General features: G+C 38.7%; 1 protein-coding gene across 5 annotated transcripts in view; it reads left to right on the top strand.

Annotated features, from left to right (window-relative positions):
* SUV39H2 (SUV39H2 histone lysine methyltransferase) overlaps positions 1 to 15,249 on the top strand; it is a 46,144-nt gene that overhangs the window by 28,247 nt on the left and 2,648 nt on the right. For 3 of the 5 annotated variants that reach the window (XM_084868667.1, XM_084868668.1, XM_084868669.1), the window contains 4 exons: positions 392 to 1,060; positions 6,636 to 6,782; positions 8,494 to 8,623; positions 9,662 to 9,853. In XM_084868667.1, coding sequence (XP_084724793.1) covers positions 392 to 1,060; positions 6,636 to 6,782; positions 8,494 to 8,623; positions 9,662 to 9,768 — 1,053 coding nt within the window. In that variant the 3' untranslated portion in view covers positions 9,769 to 9,853. Of the gene's footprint in view, positions 1 to 391; positions 1,061 to 6,635; positions 6,783 to 8,493; positions 8,624 to 9,661; positions 9,854 to 11,357; positions 11,397 to 13,178; positions 14,660 to 15,249 lie in introns of those variants that run through there. The other 2 variants (XR_014793582.1, XR_014793581.1) reach the window with 2 other exon arrangements.

Consider the following 15,249-nt stretch of genomic DNA (forward strand, 5'->3'; position numbering starts at 1 on the left):
GCCCCTTGCATGGGCCCTACTGGGGATTGAGCCCGAAACCTGGGCATGTGCCCTTGACTGAAATTGAACCTGGGACCTTTCAGTCCACCAGCTGACACTCTATCCAATGAGCCAAACCAGCTAGGGCAGTGGTTGGCAAACTCATTAGTCAACAGAGCCAAATGTCAACAGTATGATTGAAATTTCTTTTGAGAGCCACATTTTTTAAACTTAAACTTCTTCTAATGCCATTTCTTCAAAATAGACTCACCCCAGGCCTTCGTATTTTGTGGATGATGTGGCTCGAGAGCTGACCACGGAGCTAGGGCATACTTTACTCTTTACAATATTAAATTACTTTAAATAATTGGGATTGACATAATCTGATTTGTGTTTTCTTTTGTATTTTAAGGATATGGAATATTATCTTGTAAAATGGAAAGGATGGCCAGATTCTACAAATACTTGGGAACCTTTGCAAAATCTCAAGTGCCCATTACTACTTCAGCAATTCTCTAATGACAAGCATAATTATTTATCTCAGGTAAAGAAAGGCAAAGCAATAACTCTAAACAATAACGAAGCTTTGGAACCAGCCATTGCTGAGTACATTGTAAAGAAGGCTAAACAAAGGATAGCTCTGCAGAGATGGCAAGATGAACTCAACAGAAGAAAAAATCATAAAGGAATGATTTTTGTTGAAAATACTGTTGACTTAGAGGGCCCACCTTCAGACTTCTACTACATTAATGAATACAAACCTACTCCTGGAATCAGCTTAGTAAATGAAGCTACCTTTGGTTGTTCATGCACAGATTGCTTCTTTGAGAAATGTTGTCCTGCTGAAGCTGGAGTTCTTTTGGCTTATAATAAAAACCAACAAATTAAAATCCCACCTGGTACCCCTATTTATGAATGCAACTCAAGATGCCAATGTGGACCTGATTGTCCCAATAGGATTGTACAGAAAGGCACACAGTATTCACTTTGCATCTTTCGAACTAGTAATGGCTGTGGCTGGGGTGTAAAAACCCTTGTGAAGATTAAAAGAATGAGTTTTGTCATGGAATATGTTGGAGAGGTACGTTCAACTTATCACACAGCAAATGATGTGTGTGAACTGTTTACACTTTTTTTTTTCTGTTTACACTTTTAAAAAGTTATCTTTTTATCTCAGTAACAAATATTTGATACATTTCTATATCATTTGCAAATATGCAGAAATTTTACATTTGAAAGAAGGGTCCACAGTTATTTGGAATTGGATCACTAGCATAGTTAGAAATATAAACTTGAATAAACAAAAGAAATATATGTACATTGACAAATGAGATACAGTCATCTTTCAACAAATATCCATTTATAGTCAATGTAAGTGACATTTGTGAAGTTGAAAATATGACAATTATTTTTACACTAATTTCTAAGAAGAAAATGAAATCTAAACATATGCTGACTTTGAGACTTTTATAGTATACTGCTTTAATTTGACCAAATATTGGTTAACTGTATTTGCCAAAACTTAGTTTTGTTTCAACTTGAAAGATATTATAGAGTAGACCAGTGTTTTTTGAGCAAGTGCTGTAGGATAAACATAAAAACATTTATTGTGTCTATAAGAAAATCCAAATAAACTCTTTGTAACTCAGCTACAAAGACTACTTTCTACATTACCAAATACTAAACAAATTTATTTTTATACATATAATGTGTATATATGCAAAAGTATTATTTCCCTATAAACACATTAATTCTCTCAACTCTAAGGTAGTATCATCTCCATTCTTTTTTTTTATTTTTTATTTTTATTGATTATGGTCTCACATAATTGTCCTTATTCCCCCATTCCCATCCTAAACCCCTCCCTAGATATGCCCCACCCACCCCCTCCACCCCCTCTTTGTCCATGGCCACTGGCTAGGTCCATATGTATGCACACAAGTCCTTTGGTTGATCTCTTCCTCTTACCCCCATCCCCCCTTACTTCCCTCTGAGGTTTGAGAGTCTGATCGCTGGTTCTCTTTCTCTGGGTCTGTTTGTGTTGTTCATTATTTCCTCTAGATCAGTGTTTCCCAACCTTCTCTCATGATGAGAATCACCTGGTGGAGTTGTTAAAACACAGATTCCTGAATCCCAACTAAGAAGTGCTAAACTAGAATTTTTGAGAACATATAGGTAAAATTGCATACCTAACTTAGTGCTCTGTATATAACATCTGTGTTAGAGCACTAGTTAACTATACAATTTTACCTATATGTTCCCAAAAATTCTAGTTTAGCACTTCTTAGTTGGGATTCAGGAATCTGTGTTTTAACAACTCCACCAGGTGATTCTCATCATGAGAGAAGGTTGGGAAACACTGCTCTAGATGTGTGAGATCATGTGATCCAAGAAATACCCTTGTATGAACCTAAACTGCAACAAGCCATAATGGTTATGCCGAGAGGCAAATGAATCAGTCTGTAATGAGTTCCTTTCTGGGCCAACAATTCTTTTGCATCCCAATTTCAATGCCAGATAGTTCCTTATGTGTACATGTCAGCCATGATATTTCAGATCTGGTTGGTGGACAAATGGCGGTAATGCAGGTCCACCCATCCCTGGTTTGGTTCTGGGCATCCTTCAGCAACCAACCCGCGGCTGCTGTCTGCTGGTATGCTGAGGCAGCATCTTCCATCTCTGAATTGTGTCTCTTCTGTCTTCATGGCTGGAGCGCTTCTGTCTATTCCTCTCTGTTACAGGATTCCAGATGGTCTCGGAGTTGTTTTCTGAAAATATACAAACATATTCTCGACCAAAAGTTAATAAAGGGATATTTTCTTTAAATTTGATTTGGGATTCTTTTCCATGTTTTTTCCCCCAAAATGATTTTCCCTTGGCTTGTTTTGTCACCATGTGTGTATTTTCATGGGTATCTTGCTATTAGCGTTTTGAATGAAGGTTAATTTTCTAAAGCACAAATTTTTTAGATGTAAATTATTCTCAGGATACATTTCCCTATATGATATTCTTCCACTGTCACCCCCTTTTTTACTTTAAATAATAGGAAACTTTTGGAAATTTTATACTGTAGTCTTGATAGCTTTTACATTTTAAGTTATTTGCGCTACACTATGACTTTAGATTCATAACATGTTGTGCAATTTTACCGTGGCCTCTCTGCCAATAAGAATTTTTGTTAACCCATTAGGAACAGCTTTTTGAACAGTACAATCAGTTGTGTGTTTTTTTAGAATATTCATTTATTTCCATTAGCCACATTACTTTCCTCTGAGAAACTGGCTACCATTCATCTGTCATACTCAACACTCTAGCATCAATCTCATTTACCATGTGTGTATTAGTGGAGTTGATTATTTCCCTTCTTGAGAAGGGCCTGAGCATTCCTGCTGCTAGGCTGGACTTGAATATTAAAAACCCACTTGTCCACACCATGGGTATGAGTCCTCTCAAATAAGTCTCGTTGCAGTGAGAGGGCAGCTGCTGTCAGCCAAGTCTCTGTCTGTTACCTGGGTCCCACTTTGAGCTGTGCATGGGAAGCAAAGCAGCCAGGGGGGGGGGGGGGGGGCAGGAGACCTCCCTCAGAATGGGAGAAGGTTCAGGCGCCTGCCATGTTGCAGGGGGGGTTGGTAAGGGTCTGTGCCCCACCTCTGTTGACCCCCAACTTCTTTCCTGATGGCCCCTCTGCGACTGTGCCTGTCTTAGGTTGTTCCTTCCCAGAGGAATCTTACCCATCTCTGGCTAACCAGCCATCCTCCGGGGCCAAGCAGGGTGATGTGAGGTTTAGTTCTGTCTCCTTGGTAGCCTATGCCCCCATGGGCTCCACACCCAGCACCTGCCTCGGGAACCCCTCACCTGCTGGCGGGGCCCAGGCATTGAGCTCATATTTTTGGGAACCCATGTTTCTTTTCCAGAGAGGGCCCAGCTCCCCCCACTGGGTGGGCAAGAGATCCGTGGTACCAGCCACCATGGTGCTTCAGGCTTGGCATGAACTGAAAGGTCAGGCAACAATTGTGGGTACCTGGACAACAAGAAGAGGTTCATTTTTGACCAAAAGGGCAAGATGGGCCATTATACAATGCTCAGGTGCCTTCCCAGGGGGCCCTCTGCATAGTGGAAGGGATGAAGTCCTTTCATGTCGTTTTTAAATTGCTGCCAGACATTCAAAGGATTGGTTTGTATGTTTGTTTGGGAAAATTGTACAATGTGCTGTTGTAATTCTAAAATATCTAGAGCTGTGTTACCTTTGTCTCCAAGCACCAGCAAAATATATATATATATATATATATATATATATATATGTTTGTGTATGTGTGTGTGTGTGTGTGTATATATATATATATATATATATATATATATATATTAAAGTAAATGATTTTTTTATTGTTACCCCATGGAGCGAGGTACTATTATACTATTATAGGTAATGGAGATAATCCAGATGTGGGAAAAATTATAGTGACCTTGTGGAATAATATCATGTAAGGATATTTTTTGCTCTAGCTAGGGGTGTCTAACTCAATCAGAGAAGGGGCCAAAATCTAAAATCCAGCCTAAATCGTGGGCCGAATGGTTTACTGAACAGTCATAAACAGACAATGTCATAAACTGACAGCAGAGTGCAGTGATGACAGCGCAGTGCGGGCCACATTGCAAGGCTTGGCGGGCTGGATTTGGCCCGCGGGCCTTGTGTTTGACACATGTGCTCTAGGCCATGGAAATTCCATTTTAAACTGGCCATCAATTTCTTTTTGTATAGACAAGGTCTTTGTTTCATTTTCTACACCTCTCCCAGGAGGAAGGAGTGATGATCCCTTCCTTTGGTGTCCTCATCAGCTAGAAACCTCCGTTTAATTTTACACAGAAAGGAACAGTGGTTTAATTCTGTGTCATACAGAAGGGGAGATGGGTGGTGACCCCTATGTAATTATACTTTTTTGTCCCACCTGTGGTCCTCCTGGATGACCAAGGTATCATCTCCATTCTTATAAGCAAGGAAACAGGCACAGAGAAATTAAGTACCTTGCTCAAGGACACACAGTAGTGAAGAGTAATGACTCAAAACCAAGACTCAAAAATCAGTGCACTTCACCACATCCTCAAACTGATGGTGGGTTAAGCTGTAACTAGAAAAATATGAGTATGACTGCATATCTGGTCTGTCAAATCTGACATTTTAAAAGTTGTTTGGAATTGGATCACCTAATTTTGAGATTAAATTGGATCCCTATATTGATTTTTATATTTTTAGACAATGGCAGATTATTATAAATCACTGTTTAGGATACTAAATCTTTTACAATTCAATTCTCTTTTTTGGCTTAAAAAGCACATCAGCTAAATTTGGTTGGCACTATAAATCACCACAGACAGACATTTTTTTTTAAATCCTCACCCACAGATATTTTTTCCCATTGATTTTGAGAGAGAGTGGAAGGGAGGGGGAGAGAGAGAGATACATTGAGGTGAGAGAGACACATGGATTAGTTGCCTCCCTCACACATGTTGACCTGGCCAGGGATCTAGCCTGCAACCAAAGTACATGCCCTTAACCAGAATCACATCCCCCACACTTCATTCCATGGGTCAATGCTCTAACCACCGAACCAACCAGCTAGGGGGACATATTTTGTTTCTTTTTTTTTTTTTAATATATTTTATTGATTTTTTACAGAGAGGAAGGGAGAGAGATAGAGAGCTAGAAACGTCGATGAGAGAGAAACATCGACCAGATGCCTCTTGCACACCCCCTACCTGGGATGTGCCCGCAACCAACGTACATGCCCCTGACTGGAATCGAACCTGGGACCTTTCAGTCCGCAGACCGACGCTCTACCACCGGGCCAAACCGGCTTCGGCCATATTTTGTTTCTTAAGCTGAGCATGTGGTAAAGCTATGTTGTTAAGAGCAGAATTGTAAGTGATGGTTTTGAGCTGCCGAAATTTCATGAAAACAACCTATTCCTATAAAATAAAACTTTCCATACAATTGACTGCAAATTAACGTACCTTTTTTCCTTTGTTTTTAATAAATTTCCCTTTGTAACTGCACAAGATTAGTTATAGGAAAAATGTCCCTTTAGAGCACATATACTTGTAAATATACTTAGTGCTTTGCATTCTGTTATGTCCTACAAAGAGCTATAGTTATGTCGCATTTTGAACATCTCAATAGATTAGAATAAAAGTAGTACATGGTTTCAGCTTCATTGTTAAATGGTCCTAATTCCTATTTAAATAGTCATAATTCTTTTGCACCATCATTTTTACTCCCTTTGCTTTCCCACCTCTTTCTGTCTGGTTCTTCTAGAGCAGGGGTCCTCAAACTTTTTAAAGTGGGGGCCAGATCACGGTCCCTCAGAGAGCTGGAGGGCCGGATTATATGAACTACTAATTCCTACTGTAACACCTCGGCTGCGCTCACTGCCCAAAAAACCTGGCGGGCCAGATCAGACTCCTCTGCGGGCTGCATGTGGCCCGCGGGCCGTAGTTTGAAGACCCCTGTTCTAGAGTCATTTGTGTGAATGTATATTTTTATGACACTTTATTTTTAAATATTTATAGACACTACCAGGTTAATTAATAGATTTATGGATGAGAGTTTCTTCGCTTCAGCAGTATCTATATAATATACTATAGTTTTTTTTAATTTTTAGGTAATCACAAGTGAAGAAGCTGAAAGACGGGGGCAGTTATATGACAACAAAGGAATCACATATCTCTTTGATCTGGATTATGAATCTGATGAATTCACAGTGGATGCAGCTCGATATGGAAATGTGTCTCATTTTGTGAATCATAGTGTAAGAAATACGGAAAGTATAGGCAGAACTAATTAGTACTGTGTTTAATGTTTTTCTATAGTTGAGGAAATAATTACCTTTGAACCACAGACTCTTAATATTTCCAAAGTATTTTAGTACAAGGACTTTTTATGTTAAGCCATGGGATTATCGCTGTGTTAGAAAAATTCACTTGGAAAATTCAAAATGCAAATACTATGTATTTTGCAAGTCTTTACATATGTTACTTAAACTTTTCAACAACTTCATAAGATAGTTATCTTCAGAGGAAGAAATGAGCAGAGAAGTTAAGAGGTAGAAAGTAGAAAGTTTAAGGAACACATACAACTATATAGAAGCTAACATAGCTAAATTTTTGAATATATAATTAAAGATAGTTGTATTCTCTTAAAATATAAACACATTGACATTTTTATAAGATTTACATATTTATAGAGTATTGAAATAGTATTTAGGGCTATTTTTCTAAATTATAAGTTAGTATTCTTAAGTATTAGTCTTGTAAAATTGACATCTCCATTTTATAGATTGCAAGGAAATGTATCTAGAGAGTAAGCTGACCATATAAGGTAGTAGACTGTGTTAAACTTTTGATGGATTTTATACAAAAAAGCTAATTTTGACTAGTAATGAAATGCCAGAGACCTTCTGACTTCCTTCTTTCTGATTTACTTAAATTTTTACTTTAATCGTGTTGTTGTTTTTTAATATACATATTTTTTATTGATTTTTTACAGAGAGGAAGAGAGAGGGATAGAGAGTTAGAAACATCGATGAGAGAGAATCATCGATTAGCTGCCTCTTGCACACCCCCCACTGGGGATGTGCCCGCAACCAAGGTACATGCCCTTGACCGGAATCGAACCCGGGACCTTTCAGTCCACAGACCGATGCTCTATCCACTGAGCCAACCCGGTTTCAGCTAATCTTGTTCTTAATAATAAATTTGGGATACTCCATATCTCCAGTATTACATATCCCAGAATTTAGTGTATAGTTCTCAATATGATCAAACAATTTCAAGCAAGAGTAATGAAACTGCTGAAACCGGTTTGGCTCAGTGGATAGAGCGTTGGCCTGCGGACTGAAAGGTCCCGGGTTCAATTCCGGTGAAGGGCATGTACCTTGGTTGCGGGCACATCCCCAGTAGTGGGTGTGCAAGAGGCAGCTGATCAATGATTCTCTCTTATCGATATATCTAATGCTCTATGTCTCTTCCTCTTTGTAAAATATCAATAAAATATATATTTTTTTAAAAAAGAGTAATGAAATCCCATGCAATATGAAATTTGAGTTCTACAGTACTGACTTGATTTATTAAATGCAGTTGTTCTAATTCTTTAAATATGCCTTACTGAGTGAGATATTGACAGGTGAACTGATAATGTTATCTGTTTTTGCAATAGCATCCAGAAAAAATTAAAAAGTCAGAATAGATTAAACAAGATTGGCAAAAATGTTGATAATTTTTAAAGCTGCATAGCGGATTCATGTGGACTTAAATTATTCTCTATAGTTTAATGTATGTCTGAAATTTTCTATAAGTTTGAAAACATTATTTTTACATTATCATATCTCAAAGACCTCCAAATAATCAATTTCCAGGACATCTTAAAAAAAAAATACTCTGGGCAACTGAAAATTTTATATGGATGTAGAAGAGTTTATTCACATCATTTTTACTTAAATGGGTTCTAATATTCTTTTTTAGTGTGACCCAAATCTTCAGGTGTTCAATGTTTTCATTGATAACCTCGATACTCGTCTTCCCCGAATAGCATTATTTTCCACAAGAACCATAAATGCTGGAGAAGAGCTCACTTTTGATTATCAAATGAAAGGTATGGTTTTCAAGTACAGTTTTGTTGGTATTGTTTTAGTATGGAGAATCTGTTCAAGAATAGGAAAATACTAGATCATCTGAACCAGTATTAAAGATGAAAATAGTGAGGTTTTGTCTTTTTATTCAAGGTCTCAAAGCTAACCTTACAAAGCTAAAACTGGAATCCAGGTCTGCCTGACCTTGAGCTGAGTGATTTAATTTCTTATTCAGCACATTGCAACTTCCATTATGGAAGCCTACTTATTCTAACATCTTTTCTCAGTACTACTTGGATTTAAAAAATTGTAAGCCTACATTTCTGAATCTTTACTAAGAGATGGATTTTTTTCTTTTGTTTTTTGAGATGAATATTCTTAGTAAAGACAATTGAAAGATTGAAAAATGTGATTTAAATCACACATGAACTTATTCCATTCCTACTGGAATTTGGCTTTTAAAAAGAACATTTAGTTCTATTTACTTTATTGTGATACTATAAATAAGCATGATGCCTTTTACATATTGTTACTACTTGATTTTATTTATGTCGCTTATATAATGTATGAAATGAATAATTGTGTATTGTATTTTCCCAGAAAGTTGCATCATTTCAGAAATCTATTCTCATAAATATGGGCTAATAACATAAACTTTACCTCTTATTAGCCTACACCAGTGGTCGGTAAACCGTGGCTTGCGAGCCACATGCGGCTCTTTGGCACCTTGAGTGTGGCTCTTTCACAAAATACCATGTGCAGGCGTGCACATACAGTGTGATTGAAACTTCATGGCCCATGTGCAGAAGACGGTTTTCGGCCTAGGCAAGTCTATTTTGAAGAAGTGGTTCTAACACCGAGCCATACTCAAGAAGCCAAAGAACCGCATGTGGCTTGTGAGCCGCGGTTTTCCGACCACTGGCCTCGACCATCCTTTCAAGACAATTCATAATGATTTTTCTGTGAATATTCACATTTATTTAATGCTGATAGAAAATTTGAAACTCATTCTGAATTGCCTTAACTATCTTTCTCCTGTATTTCTTTCTCTACATATTCAGGTTCTGGAGATATATCTTCAGACTCTACTGACTACGGCCCAGCTAAAAAGAGAGTCAGAACTGTGTGCAAATGTGGAGCTGTGACTTGCAGAGGTTACCTCAACTGAATTTTCAGGAAATAGAGCTGAGGATAAATGTAGTTTTGTTTTTTACTAATGTTAACATTTTTAAAAATAAATATTTGGGACTCTTTTCATATTATCAAGATTATATACTATGTTAATTTACAATTCCTGTTTCAAACTATTGGCTAAATGCATCATTGATGCTTCTGAAGAGAGGAACGCAAGGTCACATAGACCAATTTGAAATATACCTAATTAGTGGTTAGATACCAAAGAAAGGAATACTACTATAGGTCAGCATATAAATACTTAAGAAGTCTGTGTGAATAGAAAAATGCCTCCTTCAGTGTTTTAAGTGTTAAACTGATAATGTCACGATCACTAAGATCAAACATTCAATTTGCTATATACCTTGAATTTAGAGAACTAGTAAAGTTCTATTTTTGTTATGTTGTTCCTGTTTACCTATTTATTACTATAAATATTGTTACTTGTGTTGGAGACAAATAGGTGATACTGAATTATACCCTGTTTTCTACATCTTTCATTAAAACATTGAGATCTTAATGATACTAAAATTTAAGGTCTAAAATTAAATGTGAAAAAAATTACAGGTTTATTTCATATTTTGAAGCAACTTAGACCATTATTTGAACCAGTAATCCTATAGGAGAAAAATCTTCCAAAAGTTCTAAAATTCTAGAATAGTTGGTCATTAATGCCTCTTGGAAATGACACAGCAATGGGAGCAAGGTTTTTTTTTTGTTTGTTTTTTTTTTTTTTTTTTTTTTTGATTACCAGGCAAGGGCAATGGGGTGCTTTAAGGGTCCTTTTCAAAAACATAAATTTGGAGATTCATGTCAGTACTTCTGGTCCAGACAGTAAAACAAAAATACCCCTGAGAGCAGCTGTACTTAATATAACATTCACATAACACTTTCTGAATATAAGGCTGTTTTGAACATTTCCTTTCTATGAAATTTAACTATTTTTATATTTTCTACAAGATCTTCTTTAAAAATAATCTATATTTTTGAAATGATACCTATTTTATATGTGAGTTTTTAAAATGTGACAAAGCTAAACTTGGCTTGGCCAAAGTGTGTGCCTGAATTATAAGACCATTTATTACTTGAACTATAAAGACTGAAATGGAATATATTCATTGTTGGTTTTGTTTACTTTCCTACATAGTAAAACCTCAAAATGGTGTTTTCATCTCTTTCTGATTCTGGGTTTTCTATTGTTATTTCTTTCTGATTTTGGGTTTTTAATCCTGGTGTTCAACATAAAAGTAAGGCAGCAAATAAATCTAGCTCATTGCCCTAGGCTTTAAGGATGTAAAATAAGCTTTAGTAAATTGAACTGATTTCAAGAATGCAGCATTTTAAATATTTTCTTTTTAAAAAAATATTTGTATTTAAAATATCTTAATTTCTAACCTTTTTTGGGGAAAAGCTACATTTCATTATTATATTGTTATTATGGCTTTGTTTTTTCATAATATAGGGTAAATTGTTTACATGTTTAGAACTTCAGAGTATATTTACTAACCAAAATTTGCAGAAGGTGTGAAAAAAAAAAAATAATGGCATGGTATCAGTGTTGAGAGAGGATCATTGATTTTACAGGTTGCTCCCCTTGGCCAAGCATTCTTTGAATTATAATTGGTAAGTTTAAAGATGTGATTTTCATTTTTTTTTAAAGTCTATTTCACTGCCTACTTAATCTTGTCTACTTTTTGTGTTAAAAATATAAAACAGGAGGGCAAAGGGAAAATGGTTATTTTGAGGCAACTGTATTGTTATTAATAGAAATTTAATGGGCTTTGAGATTTTAATTACCTGTGTTACCCTTATATTATTAAATAGCTGAACTCTGGTAGAAAAATCAACATTTAGCTTTTTTACATTAGTTTTCTAAGTTGTCATAATTTTTTCTCTCAATATAAAGCAAATATTCAGTGGTAGTATTTACATTAAGTTTAAACTGTCAGTTAATCCACTGTAGAAGTACTATTAATACCATTGTTTTCGGTTTCTACAGATGAAGATTGTAATACACAATTGGTAATCTCAGGTTTTTCCATATATGCAAAATCTATACAGCACTTATTATTCTTATACTAAAGGCCCGATGCACGAAATTCGTGCACATGTGTGTGGGGGGGGATGTCCCTCAGCCCAGGCTGCACCCTCTCCCATCTGGGACCCCTTGAGGGATGCCCAGTGGGGTCGGACATCCCTCTCACAATCCAGGACTGCTGGCTTCCAACTGCTTGATTGCCTGCCTTCCTGATTGCCCCTAACTGCTTCTGCCTGCCAGCCTGATCACCCCCTAACTACACCCCTGCCAGCTTGATTGATGCCTAACAGCTCCCCTGCTAGCCTGTTTACCCTAAATGCCCTCCCCTGCAGGCTTGGTCCCCCCCACCCCCCCCAACTGCTTTCTACTGCAGGCCTGGGTCCCCCCAAACTGTCCTTTCCTTGAGGTCCGGTCATCCCCAACTTCCCTCTTCTGCCAGCCTGGTCACCCCTAACTGCCCTCCCCTGCAGGCCTGGTCTCCCCCTTCCCACCCAACTGCTTTCCACTGCAGTCCTGTTCCCCCTCAACTGCTCTCCACTGCAGGCCTGGTCACTCCCCATCTGCTCTTCCCTGCATGCCCGGTCACTCCCAAATTCCCTCCTCTGCCAGCCTGGTCCCTCCAGACTGCCCTTCCTTGCTGGCCATCTTGTGGTGGCCATCTTGTGTCCACATGGGGGCAGCAGTCTTGTGTGTTGCCATGATGGTCAATCTGCATATTACTCTTTTATTAGATAGGATAGAGGCCTAGTGCACGGTGGAGGCCACCTGGTTTGCCCTGAAGAGTATCCCAATCAGGGTAGGGGTTCCCTTCGGGTGTGGGGCAGCCTGGGTGAGGGGCCTGTGGTGATTTGCAGGCCGGCCATGCCCCCTGGCGACCCAAGCAGAGGCCCTGGTATCTGGGGTTTATTTATCTTCTACAATTGAAACTTTGTAGCCTTAAGCAGAGGGTATGTGGAAAGCTTGGCTTCCTCCATTGCCGGGGGCAACCCTAACCCCCTCATTTCCAGTTCCATGGCTGCCACTATTTGTTTGGATTTGTTCACCTTCTATAATTGAAACTTTGTAGCCTTGACTGGAGGCCTAGGCTGGCAAGGGCAGGCGGGAAGCTTGGCTTCCTTCATTGCCAGGGAAATCCAAGCCTCCCTCCTGCTCTCTGTGGCCACAGCCATTTTGGTTGGGTTTATTTGCATATTTGCTCCTGATTGGCTGGTGGGTGTGGCTGGTGGGTGTAGTGGATTGTTAATTTGCATATTACTCTTTTATTAGATAGGGTTTCAGTAGGGTTTTTTTAGCAAATAAATTTAAACATTTGATTTTCTATTTATCTGGGTTAGCTTTGTTTCTGAATATTTTACTATCTTTTCCAGACTATAAAAAGGATACAAAAATACTGATGTATTCCTGACTACCTGCTGTTGAGATTAACCAAAGGTTTATATAGCATTCCTTACAATGTTAGATTTCGTTTTAAACAGTTTATTGTTGTCATGGTTCATGCGTTTGGCTATTAAACTATAATTTTACACTTAGCATAATGTGAATGGATATTTCTCGAAATTGTTTGAGCATTATTATCAAATATTTAAACTAGTTTCACTAAGTAATGCCTAGAACTGTAAAGGAATTTTAGAATTAGAGCTAAGAAATATTCCTTGAGCAAGTCTTAGGCCTTTATATGTACTCAAATCTATGAGTTTGGTGCTGTCATCTCTATAGTACACCAAAGGAAATATTTTAGACTGATTAAGTAATATTAACATGCCCAAGATCACCCAGTAAACTATTCCTATATTTAATTAATTTAACAACTTCAGGCATACTTTAAAAAAAATAAATTTCTACTATGAGTTTAAATGAACTTCTAAGCCTTGGATTCATCTCTAAGGCAAATGGGGCTAGCCAATGGATTTCTTCTGTGATGTTATCTTGGCATTTTGAAACTTTTTTTTGCCTTTCTAGTACTTTATAGTTCCTGAAGTAAAACATCAAGTAGTCACTGCCTAATCCTGCTCACTGTTGAGCTCTTTTTGAGGGGCCTTATTGCATAGTGATTAAAAGCATGGACTCGGGCCTGAATTGTCTAGCTTCAACCTGTACTACCTATGTAAACCAACCTCTCTGTGCCTTAACCTCCTCATCTTTGAATAGGAATAATGAATGTATTTACACTAGAGGCCTGGTGCACGAATTCATGCACAGGTGGGGTCCGGCCTGCCTGCCCCCATCCAGGCTGTCAGCCTGGTCAGCCAGGGGAAGGGCTGTGGGTGGTTGGTGGGCTGTGCCCGCCCCTGGCTGAACTCCCAGTTGAACTCCTGGTCGAGGAGACAATTTGTATATTTTGGGCTTTTATTAATAGAATACTTCAAAGGGTGTTGTGAGGATTAAAAGTGTGAGAGAAGGAGAATCCAAGATGGCTGCACAGGTAAACACCTAGCCACAGCTGCACACAACAATTTCAATAAAATACAACTAAAATATAAAATGGACATTACCCAGAATTACAGGAAAGTCGACTGACTGGAAATTCTACAACGAGAAGCAAGGAGAAAACCAGAAGGAAGAGCAGAGGAGCTGTGAGAGCCTAAGGTACGGAGACACACGGCGCACGCGGAGAGGCAGTCCCGGAGGCACGCACAATGTGCGCAGAGGATGGACTGTTGACTCTGCTGCCAGATTGCCCTGGCGGTAAGGAGACAGGCTCCGGACTGTGCTGGGCCCCAGTTCCAACTCCTCTGAACCCCAGTTCTAGGCCAGACCCTGGGGACCCAGGCTCAAACAGGGGGAGCTGGGCTGTAAGGCGGAACCCCGGGGGAGCGGCGAAAGGAGGTCCCAGAGGCGCGCACATTGCACACAGAGAAGGGACTGTCGGCTGTGCTGTGGGATTGCCCTGGCGGGAAGGAGACAAGGGCTCCAGACTGCTCTGAATGCCACCTCCAACCCCACTTCCAACTCCACTTCCAACTTAACTGAACCACAATTCCAGGCTCATTGGGGGAGAGCCTAGACTGTTTGGTAACAGGCGAAAATTAAGGACACCTTTCTCTCAGAGGTGCTTGCAGCGAGTACTGAAGGACCCTGGGGATTACTGAGATTCAGGAACCGCATAGGGCGTGGCTGATGGAAGCCAAGCCTATAGGCTCCACCCTGAAACTCCGCCCCATCAGGGAAGCGGTGAAAATGCCAAGACAACGAAATAGATCACAAACGAAAGAAATGGAGGACAAAAAGCAACTGAATATAGAGTTCAAAACCACACTTATAAGGTTGTTCAAGAATCTCCTAGAAAAGGCCGATAAAGTAAACGAGACCTATGAGGATATGAAAAGGGATCAACTAGAAATAATAAGTGATCAACAAGAAACAAAGAATACATTGTCTGAAATAATATTATACAGAGTCCTAAAAACAGAATGGAAGATCACAAGAATCAAGTCAAAG

Source organism: Pipistrellus hanaki (genome assembly GCF_964339955.1).
Source record: "Pipistrellus hanaki genome assembly, chromosome: 1".
NCBI lineage: Eukaryota > Metazoa > Chordata > Mammalia > Chiroptera > Vespertilionidae > Pipistrellus > Pipistrellus hanaki.